The 18,672-nt window shown below is 41.8% G+C and overlaps 2 protein-coding genes across 4 annotated transcripts in view; one reads left to right on the top strand and one right to left on the bottom strand.

The window, feature by feature from the left end:
• LOC118386852 (5-hydroxytryptamine receptor 2B-like) overlaps positions 1-1,402 on the bottom strand; it is a 35,327-nt gene extending 33,925 nt beyond the window's left edge. Inside the window, exon 1 of one of the 3 annotated variants that reach the window (XM_035774799.2) lies at positions 1,000-1,402. The gene's annotated coding sequence lies outside the window, so the exon portion shown is untranslated. Of the gene's footprint in view, positions 1-639; positions 975-999 lie in introns of those variants that run through there. The other 2 variants (XM_035774778.2, XM_035774789.2) reach the window with 2 other exon arrangements.
• The window catches only part of LOC118386844 (26S proteasome non-ATPase regulatory subunit 1-like), a 103,356-nt gene that overhangs the window by 43,777 nt on the left and 40,907 nt on the right, over positions 1-18,672 (top strand). Inside the window, exon 17 of the mRNA XM_035774767.2 lies at positions 14,862-14,976. Coding sequence (XP_035630660.1) covers positions 14,862-14,976 — 115 coding nt within the window. The remainder of the gene's footprint in view (positions 1-14,861; positions 14,977-18,672) is intronic.

Here is an 18,672-nt window from a genome sequence, read left to right as displayed (position 1 = left end):
TTTCAAATGTGATTTTTAATTGGCTTATTTCCTTAATTTCCCTATTGCTTTTTAGTGTTTATAGGAACTTAACTTTGCTTATTTATTGCATATCCTAGTGGCTTTTTTTCCTTTCATATTTCTAGATCAAAGTCATTATTTAATTGGCAATAATATTACTCTAAATAGATTCAATGCATTCTCTAAATATACATGCTTTTCTCAACAATTTATCTTAGAACTTTTAATGTTAATTTGTACATACTCAAAGTGTAGAAAAATTATTTGACCCTCCTTAGCCTCTAGTCCTCTAGGTGAAGCCGCTCTCTAGAAACAAACAGCTTATCCCTATTTAAGTTGTCACTGTTTTATCATTTGTCTACAACAGTCGGTGCACCTATGTCTGTGAGGGCCTTCAAATGCTTTTTATAAATGCACTTGATAACAAAAAAGACTTTAGGGTCTTAGTAAAAATAAACTGTTTTTTTTTAGACGTGAACTGGAAGTGTCCAACGTTAGAATGAACAAAGTTCAGAAGTTCTTACAAATTGCACACTTTTTTTGAACACATTAACAATTTTCTGTAGATTTGCAATTATTTTATTTATTTTAGAATTATGAACAAACATTAAGTGATTTTACTGAGTTTCTCTTTCTTACCTTCAGCTAAAGCAGAAGCCTGTGTGTTTTCCTTTAGTTTGTCCAGTTCATTTGCATCGCATTCAGAGCTGCTAAATCCTTACTTTTCAATCACGCAATACCTTGCGCATTGGATGAACAGTGCTGTTCATCACCAAACAACTCAATCCTCAGACTCCTTCAGTGGCAGCTTTTTTTTCTTGTCCCTGCTCACGTTTTTATATACGTAGAACCCCTCAAAAATCATAAAATGTCATAGGCAGCCCTCCCCTTGTGAAAATAATTGGCTAATATTATCTCACTTCGGTGCATTCCATTCTGAGGAATTTCCTTTATCCCTGCATGTTGGATGAGCCCCTGGTTTGGATTCGCATCACCTACCGTTATCACAGGTTGAAAACGTTCAGATATCCTCTCTCTGTCTCACGCTTTCTGTCGGTCTTTTGCTCTCTCAGGTTCTCTCCGTCTCTCGCTCTGACGCTGTCTGTCTCTTTCTCTTGTCTCGCTCTTGCTCTCTCTGTCTTTGGTCGACTTGCTATTTCTCACTGTTTCTTCCTCCCACCTCCATGCTTACCCTTGAGTCATGCTAAGGAGAAAATAGATGAATGTCTCAGAGTTGGCCGAATGCCAATGGTTCTGGGAGGTAAATTTCCTTCAACACAGTCGTCCTACTGTTTATTTGTCACTTTCTGCTCTCCTCCTGTAGGGACTGGGGATGGAATTTGGAGGAGGAGGGAGTTGTTAGTGATGTCCTATTGAAACTGCATTTTCACTTCTTGAAAATATTTTTGTCTGCCTAGTCTCAAACGTTCATTGATATTTTTATTTTTTATCAAAGATAAAATTATAGAAAAAATTGCCGTAAACGGGTATATTAGAAATTGCAGAGCTAACCATTATTGTTAGTATTGATATACATAAACCTAGCATCTCCTTGCATGCTTATTACTTCCACTGCTGTCTCGTTGCATTGTTTTTAAAACCAGATGAAAAACCAGAAATTTGATGTTCCTGAAGTATACTGTGCTCCTAATGCACCTCGGGTGTCTAGACAGGAGTTGGACCAGACAAGGTATTTTATAAGCTCCCTTTCAGTGCCTGTTTAGCGTCTCCAATCACGGGAGCCAAGAACATTTCATCTCACTCAGATACCAGGCAGATACATTTTCGATAGTGCTCTCATGACCACTGGTGTTAAGGACTGCCCTACCTTCATTGGCCAAACGATTGCCTTTTAATTTCAACTAAAGGTCATTCCTGATTCCTGTGTGGATCACTTGGATGCTCCTGATCCTCTGATATAAGGAGTTGCTGAGAGACTTGCTGCTAGCACCTCTGTTCTCCATTTTGCTAGGCCAACACTGCGGATGCTACTAGAAAACATTCTTGAAATAAATGCAATTTGAAGTTTCCTCTTACTTAGAAATATTCAGACTATGACATGCCCAATTCTTTAGATATCTTCTAGCTATACAGGATAACAATGGACATGTTTTCACTTAGATTTTCAGCCCTTTCAACTCTTGATTAAGTCTGCAGGCATTTCTAATTGGAGTGGGATTGATGGTGCACAAAGAGAACAGCTACAAAAGTCTGTTTGTGGAAAGAAACACTACACAGGTGCTTTTCATGGCACATTTTAATCAGATGGATTGACAAAGCGAATCAAATCTGCTTTTTGGCATTTGCAAAAATGAACTGGTACTGGTTTCATTAACCTTAGTGTTTCCCTGCTTCCTTCACCTACTATGTGTGCCACTTCACTGGCCATCTCTGGAGGCTGAGAGTGGAAGGGACAGTATGGATTGATCTGGTGCTACTGTGCTTTTTTTGTCTTTCCTTTTCTCTAAGCGTCAGACACCGTCTGGACGTCTGGTGAAATTAAACATGAGGCACTAGGGTTGGTGCGATGTCATTCAAAATAAAGCTGTGCTAGAGAATCACCTATAGACTCTGACTTTCACAATTGTTCCCATTTGAAAGCTGCAACTTTAGGACAAACACTTATCAAATAAGCCTATTTGGGAAATACTTTTCATAACTTGTCTTAAAGGGATACTTTGGGATTTTGCCAATGAGACCATTTATCTACTTCCCCAGAGTCCGGTGAACTTGTGGATACCACTTTTATGTCTGTGTCCAGTATGAAGGAAGTAGGGGGTAGTTTTATGAGCCAATGCTAATTAGCATTATTGCAATGATTGGAAGTCTATGGGTATCTGCTAGCGTGACGCCTGTACAATTATTCTATAATGATATTATAAGCCATGGACCTGGTGCAATTGGATGAATTCTTCTAGAATGACCCGCAATGTTGATATGACCCCATTCTCTTCAAAGATGGCCCCATTCAAAGATGTATGAGACGGGTCAGAGAAGAAAATATTATATTAGTAATGGATTTTTGTTAAGCCTATTTATGTTGTTTGTGTGCAAGGCACAAGACCATGGCTCTGATAGCACTTCCAGTCCGGGGCTTGACATAAACCTTTTTTGCCATTTTGGACAAGTAGGACAGATTCTTTACTTGTCTGAAAGCTGAAGTTGCCATCCCAAAAATAATACTTTAACACCATTGCCCAAAATGGTGACTAAAAATGTGTGAAGTACATAGAAGGGATCTGAAAGAATGTTCCGCACTTGCTTCCTCAAACTTGCATATACGGGCGAGGGAGGAGAGGAATCATGACCCTAACCAGGATTTCATCCAACCTTTTTATGATAGTCAAGTACACGTCGGATAAAAAACAGTTCTGATGGAAACAGAACATTTTTCGGTAAAATTCCCAAATGTTCCTCAAAACAAAATACGCTAGACACGATGGGATCTTTTTGAGTCTAAAATTAATTATGTGGAAGATGTTGGTGGAAATGCTTTCATGCTCAAATATTGATATAATAACCAACATATCGAAGTAAACTTGAAGTCATGCGATGCCGTGTGATCCACCCACTACCACTGTTTGGGAAAGCATGTTTTCTGTAAGGTTACAGATTAAATAAATTAGGATGAACTTCACATGGTGATGAAAGTGCAAGGTTGATGTTTACTGATATTAATTTCCAGTAAATATCGAGGCTCTTATTCTGGTGACGTGATAATCGATGCTTGGCTGCCGTATGACTACGAAAATTCTCTCTCTTTTGTTCATAATCTCATCATGTAGCCTATACTTTCACTGTAACCAACGGCACGTAACCTTTTATCTGCAACAAGTCAATTTGATGGAGAAACATCTTTGGTATGGATTTTAGAATACTTGAATAAAAATCTGTCGCCAATTGGATGGAAACCTAGCTTGTGACATTTAATGCAGCCAAATCTTTTTGAATAGCCTATTCCACTCTGGTGGAGCTGTGGCACAAAGGCCTAGGCTACTACACATTTACTATCTGGTTGTATTTGTGTCTGTGTGGAAAGAAGCGCGCAGATTGAGCAAGTGACAGTCAGCGAGGCTTGCTGGCTGTGCGGCTTGTGATGGGTTGATCATGGGCTGCAGAGCAACTGTGCCGTCCTCCAAACTGGATAATTATGAACTGATTTGCATGTTTTAATCATTTTAAACTGATTCGCATATTTGCCTCACCCTGCTCTGTATTTAGGCCTAGGCTACTAAACTCAGCAAAAAAAAAGAAATATCCTCTCACTGTCAACTGCATTTATTTTCAGCAAACTTGTGTAAATATTTGTATGAACATAACAAGATTCAAAAACTGAGACATAGTCTTGTTCAGAACTTGTTCAGTTGAACAGAAATGGAATAATGTGTCCCTGAACAAAGGGGGGGTCTAAATCAAAACTAACAGTCAGTATCTGGTGAGGCCACCACCTGCATTAAGCAATGCAGTGCATCTCCTCCTTATGGACTGCACCAGATTTGCCAGTTCTTGCTGTGAGATGTTACCCCACTCTTCCACCAAGGCACCTGTAGATTCACGGACATTTCTGGGTGGAATGGCTCTAGCCCTCACCCTCCAATCCAACAGGTCCCAGGCGTGCTCAATGGGATTAAGATCCAGGCTCTTTTCTGGCCATGGCAGAACACTGACATTCCTGTCTTGCAGGAAATCACGCACAGAACGAGCAGTATGGCTGGTGGCATTGTCATGCTGGAGGGTCATGTCAGGATGAGCCTGCAGGAAGGGTACCACATGAGGGAGGAGGATGTCTTCCCTGTTACGCACAGCGTGGAGATTGCCTACAATGACGACAAGCTCAGTCCGATGATGCTGTGATACACCGCCCCAGACCATGACGGACCCTCCACCTCCAAATCGATCCTGCTCCAGAGTTCAGGCCTCAGTGTAATTAATGCTCATTCCTTTGACATTTCCCCTGGGGAGACAAAACCGCGACGCATCAGTGAAGAGCAGTTTTTGCCACCGGTTTGTGCCGTTGTATGTGACGTTGTTGCAGATGATGTCTGGTGAGGATCTGCCTTACAACAGGCCTACAGCCCTCAGTCCAGCCTCTCTCAGCCTATTGCGGACAGTCTGAGCACTGATGGAGGGATTGTGCGTTCCTGGTGTATCTCGGGCAGTTGTTGCCATGCTGTACCTGTCCCGCAGGTGTGATGTTCGGATGTACCGATCCTGTGCAGGTGTTGTTACACATGGTCTGCCACTGCGAGGACGATCAGCTGTCTATCCTGTCTCCCTGTAGCGCTGTCTTAGGCGTCTCACAGTACGGACATTGCAATTCATTGCCCTGGTCACATCTGCAGTCCTCCTGCCTCCTTGCAGCATGCCTAAGGCACGTTCACGCAGATGAGCAGGGATCTTTCTTTTGGTGTTTTTCAGAGTCAGTAGAAAGGCCTCTTTAGTGTCCTAAGTTTTCATAACATTTTACATTTACATTGTGACCTTAATTGCCTACTGTGCATGTTCATTAATTGTTTATGGTTCATTGAACAAGCATGGGAAACCGTGTTTAAACCCTTTACAATGAAGATCTGTCAAGTTATTTGGAGTTTTACAAATGATCTTTGACAGGGTCCTGACAATGGGACTTCTTTTTTTGCTGAGTTTATGCTTTGTAGGTAGGTTGCATATTGCTAGAATAATATAATAATAATATTCATATATTTTCCTCAACTATAGCCTAAGTTTTCATTGGAATCTTCGTTATATTTTTCCATCTTGGTATTGTTTGCTCAGTTTAACTTCTTATGGCCTAAAATATGTCATTCAAAATACATCTGTGATTGAGAATAGCCTACTCTGATTTACGTAATTATTTACATTTTTAAAAGCTACAATTTTAAGGACATTAAACACCTTTCTAAGAATAATTTGGGGAAATAAATTACTTCAATGTGTCTCAATGCTTTTATGATATTTCATTTCGGCAAGGAGAGATTTTCTTTCGGCCTCGCATGCATAATTTCTGTCTTATAATGCAATGCTCGACTAAGGTTTGTTCATATTTTTATATCTTGCTATTGTTTCTTCTGTCTCATGATTTGGGGTTATTCAAAAACAACAACTTTCTGAACTCTGTTAGATTCATTCATTGTTTGATCATGATGGGGGTGAGAGGGTGATGAAGCGTACTCCATGAGCTGTAACCGAAAAACAACTGGCATTTTAAACGTTTGAGGTGAGGGAGAAAGTGTGGTGGAACAAGTATTGTTAGCATTGTTAAGTATCTTGCTAGCTGGTGTTACGTTCCCCAGTTTATGTGTTGTAGTTTGTGTATTTGCATGTGTTTATTTCAGGAAATGGCTTCCTGAAATCCCTCAAGCAGCTGATTGGTCGACTCCATGGCTAATTGGAGAGCTGACCCCGCCCCTTCGTTAAGACACAGCTGTCTCCAATTACCCATTCATTCTGAAGCTATATAAATGCCAGTGTTCTGTTCAGGAGGGAGAGATTTGCTGGGAGGTCATTGCAGAGATTTTGCTAGAGATTTGCTGGGAGGTCATTGCAGAGATTTTGCTAGAGATTTGCTGGGATGTCATTGAAGAGATTTTGCTAGAGATTTTGCTAGAGGTTGATTTTGCTGGGAGTTCATTGCTGAGAGTTGGTATGTTTTGTGAGTTTGTTGCTCAGATAGAGCTTATTTGATGTCCTTTGTTTCTTAGTTTGTTTGTGAAAATTGTTTAATATTCTGTTTCATTTGTTCCCAGGGGGGAAGGGGAAGGCACCTAGGGAGTGTTTAGGCAAGAGGCCAGCGGGCATACATATACCCGTAGCATATTCGCTGTCTAGGCACACGAGGTAAGACCTGGGCGGACCACCCCCTGTATTTTGATTAGGGCACCAGGTGGTGCTAAATTAGGTAAGTAGTGGGTCGGCAGGTAAGATAGGAGAGGGGGGGGGGGCTTTGAGATTTACTTTCTTTGCTTTGGTTCCGTCCAGCCCCTTTTCCCCATATTACCGCGTAAAGGAATAAAGTCCTTGTAAACGGTACCACATTCTGCCTGTTGTCATTCTTACTTGCACCTACAGTCCATACCTTTTTCACTTCACGGAGAGTTTAGTTGTAGCAGGGTGTTGTGTTCCCTCTTCATAGAGAGGTGCGTAACAGCTGGATTGAATTATCCGTTTGCTCAACAGAGAAATGTTGAGCAACATTAGGCAATTTAACTGATCAAGTAATTGAGTTGGTTTGAAAATTAAAATGATCTGGTAATAAAGTCAAACAGCAACATCAGATGAGCTAACTTTAGTAACCTAACCAATTCGCTATAGTATTAACTGGTAACATTATATGACTCCTTGCCTTTTACTCAAGTTATAACACATTAGTTGCTTACTGGACCATGGCAATCTGTTTGAAATGTTAACTAGTTACGAGCTATCTGTGAACTCATCTTTTCCTTCTACAGTATTAGACACTACATTTTTAACTGCTTTTTCTGATCAAAACTTTGCATCCACCGTGGAGCCCAGTTTTATAATATTATATGTCCCAGCTGCCTGCCATAGTTTTGAAGTAATCACGAAAACACAGGCCTTATTTTAGGGCATTTCCCCCCCCTGCCAGCTCCTATTAGCGCTATTGAGCACTGTGGCACTAACTCGCCTTCCGAACGTTTGATTCCCAGTTTATTGTTCCACGTTACAATGCGTGCTTTGCTATTGTTGACAATGGAGATCTTCCCACGTTGTTTATAATTAAAAATAAACAACAAAAATGTACTCATGGAACTCTTGAGGTCGGCCCATTATTTACTATAGAGAAATATAGGTATGTCTCTTTCGCAAAATAATTGGATACCATTTTAAACATGACAATCTCCTCTTTCTAATTATGTAAGACTGGACAGTGTATTCCGTTATCAAACGCTAGCCCCGAAATACCTTTTGCCCTTGGAACGCTGAGTTCCCCCGGTTGTTTTCCTATGGAGAGGCATGCTAGTGTATTTCGCGAAATATCTCGTGATGTGTATATTTAGCTGTTTTTCAAGTCGGACACCATTTGAATCATGCTAATCTCCTCTTTCTAATTATTTAAGGCTGGGCAGATTATCTTGTCGTTAAACGCTAAACCAGAAATGGTGGTTTCTACTTCCTCATTATGCAGACGTAATCACACTTGGCACCATTGAGGTGCGGATGTTTACTTTCTACAGTTATTTTTAAGTTTCATCCTAAGAACATATTGTAGTGGTAATATAAAAAGGGCTAAAAAAAATTGCCATTTAGGCGAAATGGAATTCTAAGCGTCGCTCCAGTCAAAACGGGCTCTGCGAGCTTTTAATTCCATGAATTTGCTTTGGGCTCGCGCTAGTGTTAGTTTAGCCAACGTTCTTTTGCCATTTTCAGCCATAGGTGAACTTTGACTCGTTCTATTTTCCAGCCTAACAGTATGTGGTTATTTTTCAGAATGAGAGAATTAGGTGAAAATTAGGTATTGCTTGTTAAACAGTTAAGTGTAGCTGTAGCCGGGCCTGGCTTAAGCTGGATGCCACTATAGCGGTGAAAGGAACACCACACACTTTCCCTCTTTCTCAATATATTGGATAAAGAGGGGTGTCCCAGGTGTATTCTGCCTGAAGGAGATCAATTATGCCAACAAATGGTATCATGCTCTGCTGGCACATTGTAGAACAGATGTCCACAGCAGGCAGAAAGTGTACAATCTAATAGTGTAGCCCAAAGATATTGCTTTTGTTGTGTCGAACTTGACAGTAACACTTGTGTGAGTGAGGGGGAATTATTACATTTTTTTACTCGGTGAATGATATTTTTGCACACATTGATATCTACTATAGTGGCCACTATAATAGAGCAAAAATAGAATGCCTATTTGTTTCATTCTATTTCTACTTCCCCAAGTGCAATATTTAGATGTGTGTGTGTGTGGTCACAAGTGTTATATTATAAAGGCTGTCATGGCTAACTGCAGTATTAGTGTATTGTTTTTTTTCTCAAGACTTGAGTGTCATTTAGTAATGTCTAGGTGAAAATAACATTGGATTGCTTTCTTTACATTTTTAGGTTCACATCAACCACTTATTTTACACACAGAGACTGATCATGTAGATCATATTCTTTGTTGTTTAATTAGTTAACCTGCATTTCACCCTAGCAGGATTTTTTTTGCATGTTTCAGTGCAACAAACAAAAAAGTGTCACCTTTTTGGGCCCGCACCAGTTTTGCCTCCTTGATTAAATTGAAAGAGTAGTGCAATAGGCCAGTCATCATATCAAACGGAGAGGAAATTGACTTTGGCTATTGGCCCAGATCATTTGAGAGAGAGAAAAAAAACGACTTATTTACTGACCGCATATTTTGCGCTGCTTTGTTGAAACTCTTCGCTCTCTCTACCTTCTGTTTTGTGTAAATATATTATGTTTATTGAAATAAGCTATAGGAATATGGGCAATTTACTCAACCATGCACTGCCACATTACTGGAGTAATTCTTTGATATTGATATATTTATGTGCAATTTTGTATAAAAAAAATAAAATCTATTTTTTATTGCTTTTGATAAGCTATTTTAATTAGTAGGTTTTGTATATTCTTCAACAAGTAGGAGGGATGCATACATTTATCTTGTAATAGACTAAGCTTTGCTCAACTGTAAGATTTGTTCAAACTACTCGTTCGAAAAATCTATCTTGCTATTGTTTGTTCTACCTCTCTCATTATTACCTTAGCCCTGTCATGTTTTTAAGTTATTCAGTAACAACCTAAAACTTTCTGAGAGACCGTAGATCGCCTTTGGCTAAAATGATTGTTTAATCATGAAGTAGCACGGTGGGAGAAAGCCAGCATGCATAAAAATTGTCATTCATATCAAATGGACAGAAAATACACAATGGGGCTTTTATAGAGTCAGCTATATGGTGTTGGGTTATATGGACCAGATCATCTGACATTGAGAGGGAAAAAAAAAAACATTTTCTGACTGGACATTTTACACTGCTTTGGTGAAAATCTTAGCTTTGTCTACATTCTTCTCTTGCATTTGTAAATCGTTTAACATATTTATTGATATGTTATGCAGGCTGCAAAGGAAAATGCCACTTTGCATGGCCCTGCTTTGAGCTACCAGGTCATATCTCTACTGCGTGGTGCTAGTCAAGTTGAAATAGGTTATAAAGTGCATCGTCTGTCACATCACAATGTCGTCACCATCGATGATGGCTGTCAATCTTCGATATCCGATACTATCGTAAATATCGCTGAACCCTACATTGTGTGCGCGCACACACACAAAGACATATCTTACACTCACAGTCAGAATGTACAGCTAACTCCTGGAGCATTCCGTTTAACTGTTTATGAATGGCTCTAACATTTTTGTTATTTATCTGCAGTAGCAAAGCAAAAGGCACATTCAACCTCAAGCCATTGCATTGCCACAATGGTCGTAAACCTTATATTTAGAAAGCATTGGATCATTGGCAAGTTCTTATTTTACCACACCCTCATTCATTTGTAAACATTAGCTTGATGGATGAGAATTGTGGCATTGACAATTTTGGCACTGGCAGGAATGTTTTGTTTTGCCATACAATAGACTTTACAGGCTACCTGACGACCCTATCCACAAAGCCTGTGTTTGGATTCACAGGTCTCGCTCTACTCTCTACAAGTTGCGGTTGATCCAAGAATAGATTAGTGGTAGTCATATACAGTGCCTTGCGAAAGTATTCGGCCCCCTTGAACTTTGCGACCTTTTGCCACATTTCAGGCTTCAAACATAAAGATATAAAACTGTATTTTTTTGTGTAGAATCAACAACAAGTGGGACACAATCATGAAGTGGAACGACATTTATTGGTCTTTTGCAGTCTTTTGCAGACTCCATCAGGTTTTCTTCCAGAATGGTCCTGTATTTGGCTCCATCCATCTTCCCATCAATTTTAACCATCTTCCCTGTCCCTGCTGAAGAAAAGCAGGCCCAAACCATAATGCTGCCACCACCATGTTTGACAGTGGGGATGGTGTGTTCAGGGTGATGAGCTGTGTTGCTTTTACGCCAAACATAACGTTTTGCATTGTTGCCAAAAAGTTCAATTTTGGTTTTATCTGACCAGAGCACCTTCTTCCACATGTTTGGTGTGTCTCCCAGGTGGCTTGTGGCAAACTTTAAACAACACTTTTTATGGATATCTTTAAGAAATGACTTTCTTCTTGCCACTCTTCCATAAAGGCCAGATTTGTGCAATTTACGACTGATTGTTGTCCTATGGACAGTCTCCCACCTCAGCTGTAGATCTCTGCAGTTCATCCAGAGTGATCATGGGCCTCTTGGCTGCATCTCTGATCAGTCTTCTCCTTGTATGAGCTGAAAGTTTAGAGGGACGGCCAGGTCTTGGTAGATTTGCAGTGGTCTGATGCTCCTTCCATTTCAATATTATCGCTTGCACAGTGCTCCTTGGGATGTTTAAAGCTTGGGAAATCTTTTTGTATCCAAATCTGGCTTTAAACTTCTTCACAACAGTATCTCGGACCTGCCTGGTGTGTTCCTTGTTCTTCATGATGCTCTCTGCGCTTTTAACGGACCTCTGAGACTATCACAGTGCAGGTGCATTTATACGGAGACTTGATTACACACGGGTGGATTGTATTTATCATCATTAGTCATTTAGGTCAACATTGGATCATTCAGAGATCCTCATTGAACTTCTGGAGAGAGTTTGCTGCACTGAAAGTAAAGGGGGCTGAATAATTTTGCACGCCCAATTTTTCAGTTTTTGATTTGTTAAAAAAGTTTGAAATATCCAATAAATGTCGTTCCACTTCATGATTGTGTCCCACTTGTTGTTGATTCTTCACAAAAAAATACAGTTTTATATCTTTATGTTTGAAGCCTGAAATGTGGCAAAAGGTCACAAAGTTCAAGGGGGCCGAATACTTTCGCACGGCACTGTATGTACCAGAATAGCATCTCATATCCCTGCTGGCAAAATTGAAAGGCAATCCAGATCTTCTAGAGATTTGCCATTTGTGATCAACGAAAGCCCTGGTTGGCCAGTTGAGATGAGATGCTAAATCCAAACAGGCCAGTTGACATTAGGCCACTGGAATTCACCACTGCATTAATGGAGAAGACTGAATGAATGACCCTGGGAGGTTTATCGATTTCTGTGCATAGAACCTTCTGGACTTTATCATTGACACCGAAACAGTGTTTCAGACCCTTTCCCAGTACCCTAAGGTGCTTCATTTAGCGTTTGATTACAGCGAGCCGATTCTACTCCGATAAAAGCTGAAGTCAAATCACTCTTTTTCCTGCTTGTTTGTGTTAGGGTTGGTTAGAGGCTAGTTTTTTAATTGTGTGTAAAAACAAGACGGCGCAACTCACAAACATCAACGCATTCTGACGGTTTTCGTGAACTACTCCTATGTTGTTTTCATAAGTCTAATCAGGCTAAAATATGTTCTGAGTGGGAGCGCAACCATATGAATGAGTACATTTTATTCAGTGTCTGGCAACAGGGATCCATCTTTATTCCTCCTGACCTCTTCACTCCTTCAAACCAGTAAGGTTTTGTTTTCTCTGAGAAGCAAAGGACCTCTTCAATTGCAGCAAAGCGTCACATTTCTGGGAGAGAGTGGCATGGGAGTCATCGACGATGATGCCTGTTCTTTGGAGAAAGCTGAGGAGTCTGTTTTATAGAGGATTGGTTTACCTCCTAGCATTTTTTTTGAGTGAATGACGATTAATACCTGACTGATAGACTCCCAATTACCATGACAAGGAACCAAACCTTTCTGGGAAATCTGAGGACTCATGGTAATCTGATCAGTTTCACTGTTCATGCCGAGGCAATGTTGGTCTTATCAACCTCCTTTCACAGCATAGCAAGCTGTATAACACGCTCAATATGATGTGCTTACCTCATCCCATTGTCAATTATTTGATCCTCTATGGTTTCAACCATGTCTGTGCCTAAGAGACTCCCTAATTCAAGACATTACAGGCTATACCGTAATACATTTCTAACACTGGTAATATAGCACACATTATACTGATTTGAGTGACTTGTACAGTTATGTCATTACTTCAGAGGAAATCCCTCTCTTTCTCAGGCAGTATTATTCCATGCCAGTTGTAATTTATTGCATTCCTTTGTTTTGTGACCAAATATGATTCATTAAACATTTAATTTAGCTGACAGGTTTGGCTAACTGTCGGCAGGAATTTTCACTAAAAGATACACTGGAACACACAGTACAGGCTACAATCGACAGCACATTTGTATTTTTTTTTTTTAGATGTCACTTTAATTTCCCCTCACGTTATGAGTGGTTCAAGGTTGAAAGCCATCCGCAACTTTAGAAGAATTGGGAAAGATGGAGACTGCTCGCATGTGATGGTTGGCCACCGACTGTTTTTGGCAGATCGTCGGCCATGTGTGTCCTCTAAGACCTACCTGTCTTGTCCCAGCAAGAGTAGAGTAGCCCAGATTTTCCTTCTCTATCTGGTCCCGCTTCATTCCTCTTGGAACAGAGCCCATTAAATTAAATTCACATCTCAAGCGCCTAATTGCAAATGGCCCTTACCCTAACGGCACATTAAGTGCTACGTAAAGATGCAGTTACAAGAGGTTAGGGTCCCAAATCTACATCCCCTGGTCTCTGCCTGTACATCCCACACTGATCTTACATCTATATTCTCACCCCATACTCCTGTAAGGGTTCTAATGTCCCAACCTGAACAGGGAAGGCAGCGGGTTAGGATGGGAGGAGGATTGACCATAATCACCTTGTGTAAATTGTTTAAAGAAACCATCTTGACACAGCTGCCTGGACTTGGGAGAGTTTGTAAAAGGTTTCAAAACGAACATGTGAGGAGGCTCCTCATAGTGAGACTGTTGGGCCCGTGGAAGCCAGGAAAATGTGATGGGGAAGAAGCCCTGGCAGTTACACGTGAAACACAAGATGGTCGAAGGTAGTGGAGTGGAAGGGTTAGCCAGAATATTCACTTCATTACCCTGGTGGTGTTAGACTTGGTGTAATATTCTGCCAAAATACACGAAGTTGGCAGTTTTCTGCAAAAATCCCATCACCTAAATGAGGGTGTCCTCCTATTATTATTTAATAAAAAACATTATTTTATTAACTTTGACTGTTGGGTGGATGTTTGTGTGCTTGTTCTTTTTGTAAGACTAAAAGGGATTTTGACAAAGTGAACGAGTTAAGAGCCTGGCGTCGCCCCTGCTGTACGTCTTAGTTGACTTTGCTCAGTCCTCACTTAAGTAAGCAAAGAAATAACAATTTATACTTAGCAGAGAAGTTTTGTTCTCCATTCTGCGCTAGACTCATGCCATTATACTTCAAGCCATAGATTTCAATCTAGCAAAATGGTTAAGCACAATGTTTTCCCTTTCCCATGCAGCACACCCAGATAAAATGCATGAAGACTTTGAGAGGTGTCAGACCTATAAATCACTGCCCCTATTTCACACAGCACACATGCCCCCCAAGTTCCCCCCTCCAACACCGGTTCAGGATTAGGTTGTGACAATTCCTTATGATGTGCTGTAGCTTTGAGCCACCTGTCGCCTGTACAATTATTCTATAACGATATTAAAGCCTTGGACCTGGTGCCAATTGGATTCATTCTTATATATTCTGCAATGTTCATAAAACCCCAGTCTCTTCAATAATGGCTGAGACTGTTCATCATAATAATAATGATGATGATTAGTAATGGATTTTTATTAGGCCTATTTACATTGTTTGCAAGGCTCAAGACCGTTGCTCGGATGTTTGATGTAAATAACAATGAGCGTAACTGAATTATAATGTCTTTCTCTTTCTTTGTGTGTGTACAGGACCCCAGAGCAGTGCCCTAGTGTGGTGTCCCTCCTGTCAGAGAGCTACAACCCCCATGTGCGCTGCGGGGCCGCAATGGCCCTTGGCATCTGCTGTGCCGGGACAGGCAACAAGGTGAGTGTCTCTTCCACCTCATGTACTGTACATCCTTTCCCGACCTCCCTCCCTCCCCTCTCTGTGAACAACCTGCAAATTCTATTGTCCAGTCCAAAATCAGCCCATATGCTTACCTGCAGACACTTCTTAATGCAGCTTCATGGATCTAAAATAATTTAAAGGATCTATGAAGTATTGCGAAAGCTCCTCCTAGCCTACCACAGGGCTGTGTTGTATCCCTCCCACACACTGAGTGTAGCAAAATAACGGACACCACCGAATACCTGAGGCTAACCGAGGCTAACTACTAGAAGACTCTACCTCTGCTAGGAACATACTGAGAAGGAACTGCCAGATGTCATAATAGCCCGGAGGTAAAGCTGCACTTGGAGCCAAATTTGAAATTGAATACATGGAGCAGGTTGGAAAAAATGTAAATGTATTTTCAGAAGGGCTGTGGTCAACGTTCAAGGAATACATTAAATGTAAACATTACATTGGTAGTGGGGAGCTATTTTATACTTTTTTCACAGATCCATTATTTTCCCATTTGTCTTATAGCAACCGTATATTTTTGGCAGCCCTGGTGTGAAGGGGAGAAATGGCAGAGCAGACCGTCATATGATCCTAAATATTTTTGATTCTTGGAATTACAATTTAAGAGGACCAGTGCTTCTACAGTGAAAAATAAAATCTTACATCTGTGCTGTTTGGGAGCAGGTTCTGAAGGTTTGCATTAAAAGAGTGTGTAGGCTACTACATGTGTGGTGTAGGGCTATAAATTGGGCAGCTAGTAGGCTGTTTGCTAATAGGCTAAATATGTTCTGGCTTGCCGACTAGCTACAAGCTCAGGAAAAAATTGGCTGGAGGCCAAACCTAGTTGGCAACCCCGGTGTATATTGTATTCAATCACCCCCTTCATCATCATCACATATTTTCCAAGATGGCGTAGCAGCAAGATGTTTTTGTCCTGTGTAAATATTCAGCTTTTTTGGGGGAAGTTTTTTTCTTCTTCCCAATTTTCTGTATACATTTCAATCTCTTTCAATTTTCAAATTTATTTTTCATTTTTTTTTATTTTACCTTTATTTAACTAGGCAAGTCAGTTAAGAACAAATTCTTATTTTCAATGGGTTAGGGGCAGAACGGCAGATTTGTACCTTGTCAGCTCGGGGATTTGAACTTGCAACCTTTCGGCTGCTAGTCCAACGCTCTAACAACTAGGCTACCCTGCCGCCCCATTAAATATACACTGCTCAAAAAAATAAAGGGAACATTAAAATAACACCATCCTAGATCTGAATGAATGAAATATTCTTAATAAATACTTTTTTCTTTACATAGTTGAATGTGCTGACAACAAAATCACACAAAAATTATCAATGGAAGTCAAATTTATCAACCCATGGAGGTCTGGATTTGGAGTCACACTCAAAATTAAAGTGAAAAACCACACTACAGGCTGATCCAACTTTGATGTAATGCCCTTAAAACAAGTCAAAATGAGGCTCAGTAGTGTGTGTGGCCTCCACGTGCCTGTATGACCTCCCTACAACGCCTGTGCATGCTCCTGATGAGGTGGCGGATGGTCTCCTGAGGGATCTCCTCCCAGACCTGGACTAAAGCATCCGCCAAGTCCTGGACAGTCTGTGGTGCAACGTGGGGTTGATGGATGGAGCGAGACATGATGTCCCAGATGTGCTCAATTGGATTCAGGTCTGGGGAACGGGCGGGCACACTCCAGCCACATGAGGTCTAGCATTGTCTTGCATTAGGAGGAACCCAGGAGGAACCCCGGGCCAACCACACCAGCATATGGTCTCACAAGGGGTCTGAGGATCTCATCTCGGTACCTAATGGCAGTCAGGCTACCTCTGGCGAGCACATGGAGGGCTGTGCGGCCCTCCAAACAAATGCCACCCCACACCATGACTGACCCACCGCCAAACCGGTCATGCTGGAGGATGTTGCAGGCAGCAGAACGTTCTCCACTGCGTCTCCGGACTCTGTCACATGCTCAGTGTGAATCTGCTTTCATCTGTGAAGAGCACAGGGCGCCAGTGGCGAATTTGGCATTTGCCAGAGAACACAAAGATTGGCAAACATTCTGCACGGTGTTGGGCTGTAAGCACAACCCCCACCTGTGGATGTCAGGCCCTCATACCACCCTCATGGAGTCTGTTTCTGACCGTTTGAGCAGACACATGCACATTTGTGGCCTGCTGGAGGTCATTTTGCAGGGCTCTGGCAGTGCTCCTCCTGCTCCTTCTTGCACAAAGGTGGAGGTAGCGGTCCTGCTGCTGGGTTGTTGCCATCCTATGGCCTCCTCCACGTTTCCTGATGTACTGGCCTGTCTCCTGGTAGCGCCTCCATGCTCTGGACACTACGCTGACAGACACAGCAAACCTTCTTGCCACAACTCGCATTGATGTGCCATCCTGGATGAGCTGCACTACCTGAGCCACTTGTGTGGGTTGTAGACTCCGTCTCATGCTACCACTAGAGTGAAAGCACCGCTGGCATTCAAAAGTGACCAAAACATCAGCCAGGAAGCATAGGAACTGAGAAGTGGTCTGTGGTCCCCACCAGCTGAATCACTCCTTTTATTGGGGGGTGTCTTGCTAATTGCCTATAATTTCCACCTGTTGTCTATTCCATTTGCACAACAGCATGTGAAATGTATTGTCAATCAGTGTTGCTTCGTAAGTGGACAGTTTGATTTCACAGAAGTGTGATTGACTTGGAGTTACATTGTGTTGTTACATGTCCCTTTTTTTTGTTGAGTAGTGTACCTTCCTGCAACCCGCCTCACCCAACATGGTACGGCTCTGCAATTTTTTTTTTACCTTATAACTGGAACCTCCATCAGAAGCTAGCCTTCAGGAGCTAGCCAGTTAATTAGCTACTAGCTATTCAGTCTTTGTTAGCCACTGCTAGCAGTCTTTAACACAGACACCAGCCGCTTGAGCCCGGATAATATCTGCCAGTCTGCACAGCGCAATATAAGCCCTGAGCATATCGGACGGCCCCCCACTACATCACCGGATTCCTGCCGCAAGCTCTGGACCATTGACAACGGATCATCGCCGCTAGCTAGCTGCCACTGAGTGGCTATCATGGCTACCGCCCTTGTCCAGAAGCAAGCACCAGTTACCCTCGAGCTAGGCCCATTCCCCCGGATCGCAAATGAAGTACACCAACTACAATACCTCTTTTGCCAATTGGCCTGGACCCTTTGTTGACACGGAGCCCCGCCGATCCATCATGACTGGTCTGCTGACGTATTTTGGCCGATGTGCTCTCAACCGGCATCTGCATCATTGATGTCGGTGAGGACCCAGCTACTAGCCCCAGCCCGCTAACTCTCTGAGCGCAGTGTCTCCCGCTCGCCTAGCGTAGTGACGACTGCCGAGTGGCTCCCTGTTTCGTCCATTGCTGCTTATTGGACCCTATGATCACTCGGCAACACAGCTGATGCATACTGGACACGGTACTTCATTTTGTTTACTAGTCGGCCCCAGCCTGGAACTCAGGCCCTGTGTGTAGCTAACTGACCCCTCTCTGCCCATTCATCGCCATTTACCTGTTGTTGTCTTAGCTGTTTACCCGTTGTTGTCTTATCCCTTCCAATCAACACCTAATTGCTTTATGCCCCTCTCTAATGTCAATAAGCCTTGTATACTGTTGTTTAGGGTAGCTCTCATTGTTTTGTTT

This window comes from Oncorhynchus keta, chromosome 1 (genome assembly GCF_023373465.1).
Source record: "Oncorhynchus keta strain PuntledgeMale-10-30-2019 chromosome 1, Oket_V2, whole genome shotgun sequence".
In the NCBI taxonomy this organism is placed as follows: Eukaryota; Metazoa; Chordata; class Actinopteri; order Salmoniformes; family Salmonidae; genus Oncorhynchus; species Oncorhynchus keta.
This window is presented reverse-complemented; position numbering and strand designations above follow the sequence as displayed.